Consider the following 7,930-nt stretch of genomic DNA (forward strand, 5'->3'; position numbering starts at 1 on the left):
GTCCAATGCAAGGTCCGGCTTCTGAGCGAGTGTAATTACATGCCGCGGCATGCCGCAGCTGGGGAACCCAACATTCCGCCAGCAGCATTCCAGCAGCAGCCCGATTCCCTTTGCCGCGGGGTCCGTAGCACGCACGGGCTCCCTGTGTAGGGGCATCAGGCCATCAGCTCCGGACGTGCGCACACGGCTCTGCTGTGTTCCTTCAGGACACCACTACGACAAGGGCTGCGCACACCACCACGTCGTCCCTTAGTGCGCCATCAAATTGTCAGTACCTGCCACCTTACAATCTGATGCACCAGACTCGTCACTCTCATGCGATGCGCTCTACGGTACGCGGCATCAATACTGTGCCCACCATTTACTTTCCGTACATGCACCGCGGCCTGTTCATCTTCTCCTGGTCTCGGGGTCAACCGGGGCCCTAGGGTGCCCCCCCCCATCGTACGCGACATGAACTGCAAAATCTGAAGTGCGGGGCCGGATTCTCCGCGTCACGCGTGCACTCATTCCGCAGTTCTTAGAGGGTCCCGTCCACATGAAAATATAAACAGTTTCACAAAAGCTCAGTGCAGTCATTCAACATTCCATCTTACATCGCTCCTTCCACGTTAATACGGTGCTGGTATGAGGCCAAAACCTGCCATGCCACGTGTGAGCTCCGTGTCAAAGCTCCACGCGCTCCGCTCAGACTCAACACATAACCTAAGGTGTCAAGCCACAACACACAACATAGTGACTGCCACACCTCCAGTTCATGCCAGTACCAACGCCCAAGCGCAGGCACCGGGCCTTCACATTCTTTCGTTCACTGGTGAGCGCCCGGTACCCCTTCGACAACCCCTTGACGGCCGCTCCTCCGCCCCATGGACGCAAGGCATGCTTCGGGTGTGCGCATCAGTCACAGCGCATGTGTGATGCTCCCTACACCCGTGCCCTTAATTACGTCACCACGCGTGTCCCTCATCGCTGCACTGCAGCACGCCCGCAGTTGAGCCCGCCACGCCACTGGGCGCACACACGCAAGTTTACACACACGGTGGCCCCAACAGCAGCCAGAAGCCCTCCCATCCTATCCATTCCCGCTGCCATGTCTTTGTGTACGTACTCCCTTATATAAGCCGCTATTTGCATCGGTCGTTCATCACTCTCCGCGCCAACATTCCAATTCGCAAATTCTCGCTTGCTCGACGAGATGCTTCATTCCTTGATGATAGTCGCCTCGTATGCAATCCACAGCAAGCGCACCATGATGGCTGCTAGTAAGAACCAGTGTGCGCGTCGCAGCCACTTTTGTATTGCACTGGGCTGCCCTGACGTGGCCTTAATCAATGGAGACGAGTACATCCTTGTCTAAAGAAGCTTTTCTCGGCCGTGGTGTAAAACAAAAAGTCGGTGGAGCCTTCAGTCAGTTCGTCGCCCTTGATGTAAGAGAGAAAGACGCTGATACGTTTGCAGAGTGACAAATATTTTAGGACACTTATGAGACGCGCGCGTCTGCTAAGGCCGAACAGACTTCCATGCAGACTTCCATGCACGCTAAGCGCCCTCACGGCCTCAGGGACCCCAAGACTCACAGTGACCACCCCTCCTCAAATCCTATCCCTCGTAGCGAGCATGGCGTTTGCCTTGAACTTAGGCATATCAATCGGAGCGTGACGTGCCGTTGCTCAGCCAAGCTTTGACCGGCTTTGACAGCCCCACCACTCTCGCCGTGCGTGCGAAGCACCCGCCAGCAGCGTCTTTCTGCAACCACCGGGATATGATGGCAAGCAGGGTCAGCCGCGAATGTGGGAGCCACACACACAGCAGCCGGATGAGGAGCGTGCACAATGTTAGGGCAGGTGAAAGCATTTCAAGAGCTCGGCGAGAGGGCAAGTCACCCCAGAGCTTAAAACAACATCTCCTAGCATACATATGACCTTTACAAGCATTGGGGAGGGCTTGGACTTCAAACCCTCGAAGGACGGTGCGGCGGGTATGGGCACGCCCCCGAGTGAACCCGACTGGACCGCGTCCGATCAATCCGAGCTGCCAGGCGGACACACGCTCAACACCCCAACGTAGTCTATATGACAAGTAAGCCCGTCACTCTCTCACCCATGTTATATGAAAGTCTAGTGTTCTTCGACACCTCTAAAGTCGCGGGCACCCGCCTCAAGATAGCACCACACATCGGCCTTGTCGCCTTGCTCTGGCCCCTGCTTCCACTCCGGTGCTGCAAGTGCGACAACACCTGATGAGTGCCGTCGACCTCTGCTTCCTCATATCTTATATCGTTGAGTCAGCACGTCTTCCCGTTAAGTACAGCTTCCCGATCAGCTGGTGGTGGCATGAATGGATACGGTGTGCCTCCCAATGCAGATCTGCTGGCCCCGCGCCGTACGTGCAGCCAGGTCCGGAACATGCACACGCACACACGCACGCGCCCAAAGGTCATGAGCACTGCATGCTCTCAACTGATCTAGGCCATTTCAAGCTTCCTTATCTCGCAGTTAGCAAAGTTAGTGGGGCCACATGGACTCAATCGAACCCATGTAATGCTCATGCTCCCATGCACACGCGCAGCCCAGCCTCACGTCTACTGCCGTACACGCAGTCGTCGTGTGCGGCTCCGTATGCATGAATTTAGGATATAAGCCATAAGAAGGCACATAAGAAAGAGCAGAATGGCCTAACATCAGGCCCCTGATAAGAGTATCAATAAGACAGGCAGTCAAGCGGCGAAATGCTAGCAACGCAAGCATTGACCACCGCTTCGTTGGCGTTCAAGCGTCCTGAGTGAATTGCGCAACGATGTCTTTAAAAGGCGCAAGGAACGAGCAACACGCAAACACGCGACACTAAGTAATGAGGAGTACATGTGTGCGAGTTCAGTTGTATGTGGCGCATGGCACTGCCACAGCAGGCGTTCCATGGCGGCAATGCAGACGCCTAGGCGTGAGGGCCCTCCCGGAAGGTGAGGCTGCGTGTGTTTGCGGCCGGCGCCACAGCCGCATCAGCCCCGCCCGCCACGGCCTCCAGCGCCCCCCGCACCTCCGCCTCCATCGCCTGCAGCCGCTGCAGCAGGCCCCGCAGCATCGGAGCCGCCGCCGCCGCCGCCGCCGCCGCACCGGCGCCGTCCTGCGGCACTGCTGCTGCTGCTACAGCCGCGGGTGCGGGCGTCGTGCCCGCCTGCGAGCCGCGGCCCTGCAGGCCCTGCACCCCCACCAGGTGCGGGTGCTGCAGCAGGCCGGCGCCGGCTGCCGTGTACCGCCGGCCCTTCTCCGCCTCGTCGGCGTCGCTGCTGCTGCCGTCACTGCTACTGCTGCTGCTGTTCCCGTTGCCCTTGCCCTGCCGCCGCGCCGCCCCCACTATTCCGTCCTCGTCGTCCAGCACCGCCACCGCGCGCTGCGAGCGGCCGCCCATGGACTTGCGGTGCTTGCCGGACTTGTGCCGCGTGCTGCGGTGCCCGGCCGTGCCGCCGCGGCCGCCGGCGCCGTCTGCGGGCCCGCCCCAGCCCCAGGCGCCCACGTCCGCCGCCGCCACCTCCTCCGCCGTGAAGCCGGCCCGCAGCATGGCGCCCGCCACCTCCTGCTTGGCCAGCACCTGCACAGGACCACAGGCAGGAGGACCCCGGGCAGGAGGGGTGGGCAGGAGGGCGGGCACAGCCGGTGAGTCAGGCAGGCAGGCAGGCAGGCACACCCGCACCCACACACGGCCTGCCCGCCACCTGGCTGTAACTTCTGCGGCCCCAGCGACGCCAGTGACGCCAAACACCCCCCCCCCCCCGACACGCACGCGCACACACTAACACACAAACGTTTCCCGCACGCACACTCTTACAGACCCCACCCACCTGGCCGCCGTTCTGCAGGCCGGCCTGGTACGCCCGCACCCAGGTCGTGCGCCGCGCAGCGCCCGCCACCGGCCCGCCGCCGCCGCCACCACCACCACCGCCACCGCCGCCAGAGCCGGGCTGCTGCTGGCTGCGCCGCTGCCCGGTGTTTGTGTTGTTGGCTGTGTTGGCTGTGTTGGCTACCTCGCCGCCCAGCATGACCTCGCCGCTTCCAAACCAGCCCTGCACGGACGGACACCGTTGATGCACTCTCACACACACACGCGTTTGGCTTCCCCCTCACACCCAGCACCCGCCGTGCAGCCGCCAGTACAGCTCTTGCCCACGCGCTGTGACCAGGCATGCAAGCAGGACACAATCCCCTCACCGCGCGGCCCGTGCGGCGCATTGCTACCCGGCCGCCCCTTGGTCGACCCCCCGCCATCCCCTCCCACCCCAATCATCACCCCATCCGCAACTTCCCCCACCCCATGCCCCAGTCCCGACCCCATCCCCCATCCCCCATCCCCATCCCCCCATCCCCCCCATGTATGTAGCCCCCCGCCCCCAGTCCCCGGCTCTCACGTGTATCCAGCCGTGCGCCACGCACAGTGAGGTGTAGGCCAGTCGGCCCGCCCACTGGTACACGCCCAGCCAGGCCACCATCACCACGCCGCCCAGCAGCGCCAGCAGCACGAACGCGCCCAGCGCCAGCCACAGCGGCCGCGTCAGCAGGTACAGCGCGATGCGCAGCAGCAGGGTGCCCAGGGCGCGAACTCGCTGGGGAGGTGGGTGGGGGGTGGGTGGAGGTGCTTGAGGTTTCGAGAGCAACTTTAATAAACAAAACGGGGACGCAAGCAGCGAGGCGTATGCGCCAGTAGGCACGCGGCATCATTCACACCATCCGTGCACAGCAGTCCCCACGCACGCGCGCTGCCACTCCCACCCCACCCCCAACCCCCCCCCCCCCCACACACCGCACCTCCGCCCCGCCCCCCCCCCCCCACCTGTTTGGTGTTCCACTGCGGGTACAGCCCCGAGCCGTCCGGCGAGGCTCCTGGCCCATGCAGCGGCGCTCCCTCGGCCGCCAGGTCCTCCGGGATGTCCAGCCCCGCCGTCACCGCCGACACCGCCGCGCCGCCCAGCGCCGCCGCCGCGTCCGCCGCCATCTCCACCATGCTCATGGCACCCACGCCGCCCAGCAGACCCATGGAGCTGTGCTGGGGCCCCGGAGGTGGCTTGCCGCCGTCCCCGCCCGGCCCCGCCGCGGCTGCTGCGCCGCCGCCGCCGCCGCCTGCCGGCTTGGGCTCCGGCGCCACCCTGGTCGAGGAGGCCAGCTGCTGCCGTGCACCCCTGGCTGCAGCCGCCGGGGCGGCGGGCGGCGGCGGCGGCGGCGGCTGGGGGTCTTCGGGCGGCACCCAGCGGCGGTAGCCGTGAAGCGCGAAGAACAGGATGCCGTAGGGCGCCATCACCGCACCCAGGCCCAACACAGCTGCAAGGCGGGGGAGGGGGGCGGGGGCGGGCACGTGCGGGCCGCTTGTTAGGCGCCAGGAATGAGGCGGGGGCAGCAGCAGCGGCAGGGAGCTCGTGCGCATGGGGGTGGAGGGACATGCTGGCGTGCAGCGGGTGAATGCCTCTGCTGCAGCGGCCCCCAGCCCAGTGAGGGGGCCCCATCCCCTCGCAGGTCTAGCTGGTGGGGGGCGTTGCGAAGATGGTACAGAAGAGTGGAGCTAGGCACACAGCAGGAGCGGGAGGCGGCGGCGTGACCCACTCACATGCGATGATGAGCGGGTAGGCTGTGAGTAGGAATATGAGGTAGGGCACCTCGCGGCTGCCGGTGGGGTACAGCTTACTGTCGCGGGACTCGCCTGGGGTGGGGGGGGGGGAGCGGGGAGGGGTGGGGGGAGCGTGGGAACACGTGACACGGGGGCAAGCAGAGGAAGGGGGCTCTTGGCGCGAGTGGCAGCACCCAGACTCCCCACACACCCGACCGCCCCTCCACAGCCATAAATCCACCGCCTCCTCCGCCTGCTCCTCCCGGCGCCTCCCCCGCCCCCGCCCCGGCACACGCGCACACACGCACTTGACACGGGGTTGCCGTCCAGCGGCATGATGGCGAAGCGGTGTATGGTGTTGGCGGGGGCCATGCGCCGCCAGCCGCTGGGCAGCAGGTTCACCAGCAGCAGCTGCGGCAGCGAGAAGGGCGCGCCCACCAGCTGCCCCTCCACCTGCAGGCAGGCGGTCAGGCAGGCAGGCAGGCAGGCAGGCCCGGTGGCGGGAGGGGTTAAGAGGGGGTTTCCATGCATGACTAAATACAACGAGATGATGTTGGGGGAGCCGGATGAACAGAAGTCGACACGGTACTTGGGGAGGGTGTTTGGGCATACGGTACCTAGCCAAACGACATGCATTGGGGATGAACATTGAGCGCGGCTTCGGAGGCGGCATGAGCGATGAGCCCGAATCAACCCAACCAGCATTGCTTTGCCAAACGTCCTCTCGCCCCTCCCCTCCCCACCCCTCCCCTCTGCCCACCATGGCCTCGTAGTGCGCCAGGATCTCGGCCATCTGGAAGCGCGACTGCGACTCCACCTGGGGACACAAGGGGGTGAGGGAGCGACACGCGACACGGGCAGGACCGGACCAAGGCGGGGTTGATACGGCGCAGGGGCGGGGGGTGGGGCGGGGCGCCCGAGGGCAGGGCACACAGACCAAACAGACCAAACAGACCCGACAGGGCACACAGACCCAACAGGGTACACAGACCCAACAGGCAAGCAGCACACACGGAAGCCGCCCAAAGACCCTCCGCCGCACACCCGGGTCCCACCAGCACGCCTGGGCCTGCACTCCCACTCCCCACCCCCCACTCCCCACTCCCTCTCCCACCCGCCCGCCCACCTTCTCTGGCTGGAAGTGGTAGCTGATGAGCGCGATGAGCAGGTTGGCCAGCACCACCGTGGCCGTCAGCGCGAACAGCAGCACAATGATGTTGCCGTACTGTGGAGAGTGAGGGGGGTGGGGAGGTGTGGGTGTATGAATGGGGGGGATGGGGGTTGCAAGGTGGGGGTGGGGACCGCACACAGCGCACGCTGGGAGACGGGGCCTGACTAGGCTGAGGGGTGGGGGTGCGGGACCATGAAGGGCGCATGTGACACGCGCACGTGTTCCAGGGGGGTGAAGTCCTCCCCCCAATGTCACCCCGTGCCGTGTTGGTTTGTACCTTACGGAAATGTACACACGCGGGCACGCGTCATCCCAACGCACACACACACACATACACACACACAAACACACACACACACACACACACACACACATTCACACCACTTAATTCATCGCACCGCATCGCATACACAGTCCTGCTTGTTTCTTCCCTTGTGCCCTCTAACACGCCCACACACCCCCACCCACGCGCCCCCCCCCTCCCCGCCCCCCGCACCACGTTGTACAGGGTGGAGGCCTCGGCGTCCAGCACGTCGAACATGGTCTCGCCCAGGAAGGTGCGGAACAGCAGCAGCAGCACGTTGGGGAACGAGTCCAGCACCGGCAAGTCACGGTCCCTGAGGGAGGGAGCGGGAGAGAGAGAGGGGAGGGGAGGAGAGGTGGGGGAGGGAGGTGGGGGAGGGAGAGGGAAGAAAGGGGTTCTTGTCTGTCATTCACTTCTGAATGCAGAGTGGCGTATGTATCCCCGCCTCCCTCCACAGCAACACACACACACACACGCCGTGACCTCGCTTGCCTACGTAACTAGAGCTCCCCCCCACCGACCCCCGAGTTTGGCTGGCAATTACAACCCCGCCCTCCCTCACCCAACCGGCGCACCCCCCACCTGAATGTGGCGAACATGGTGAACGCCACGCCCATCATGAGTATGGTGCCGGGCACCGCGAACTTGAACACCTCCACGATCATCTTGCTGATCACCATGAGCAGGCTGCCCACACCGTCGTACAGCGGGATGATGTACTGCAGCAGCCGGGCCCACCTGCAGGGGGGAGATGGGGGGCCGAGAATTGAGGTGTGTGTGTGTGTGTGTGTGTGTGTGTGTATGTGTGTGTGTGAGAAGGATGGAGGGGTGGAAGGGAGGTAGATAGGACGGGTGTAGGCCTT

At 64.3% G+C, this 7,930-nt stretch overlaps 1 protein-coding gene across 1 annotated transcript in view; it reads right to left on the reverse strand.

Annotated features, from left to right (window-relative positions):
* Window positions 1-23: 23 nt before the first annotated feature.
* Window positions 24-7,930, reverse strand: part of CHLRE_10g420500v5 (uncharacterized protein) — a 12,562-nt gene continuing 4,655 nt past the window's right edge. Inside the window, exons 12-21 of the mRNA XM_043066458.1 lie at window positions 7,650-7,805; window positions 7,260-7,380; window positions 6,719-6,817; window positions 6,353-6,409; window positions 5,901-6,045; window positions 5,593-5,685; window positions 4,825-5,309; window positions 4,403-4,597; window positions 3,839-4,060; window positions 24-3,588 (exon numbers count right to left, since the gene is read on the reverse strand). Of these exons, the coding sequence (XP_042919855.1) occupies window positions 2,935-3,588; window positions 3,839-4,060; window positions 4,403-4,597; window positions 4,825-5,309; window positions 5,593-5,685; window positions 5,901-6,045; window positions 6,353-6,409; window positions 6,719-6,817; window positions 7,260-7,380; window positions 7,650-7,805 (2,227 nt within the window). The 3' untranslated portion in view covers window positions 24-2,934. The remainder of the gene's footprint in view (window positions 3,589-3,838; window positions 4,061-4,402; window positions 4,598-4,824; window positions 5,310-5,592; window positions 5,686-5,900; window positions 6,046-6,352; window positions 6,410-6,718; window positions 6,818-7,259; window positions 7,381-7,649; window positions 7,806-7,930) is intronic.

Source organism: Chlamydomonas reinhardtii, chromosome 10 (assembly GCF_000002595.2).
Source record: "Chlamydomonas reinhardtii strain CC-503 cw92 mt+ chromosome 10, whole genome shotgun sequence".
In the NCBI taxonomy this organism is placed as follows: Eukaryota; Viridiplantae; Chlorophyta; class Chlorophyceae; order Chlamydomonadales; family Chlamydomonadaceae; genus Chlamydomonas; species Chlamydomonas reinhardtii.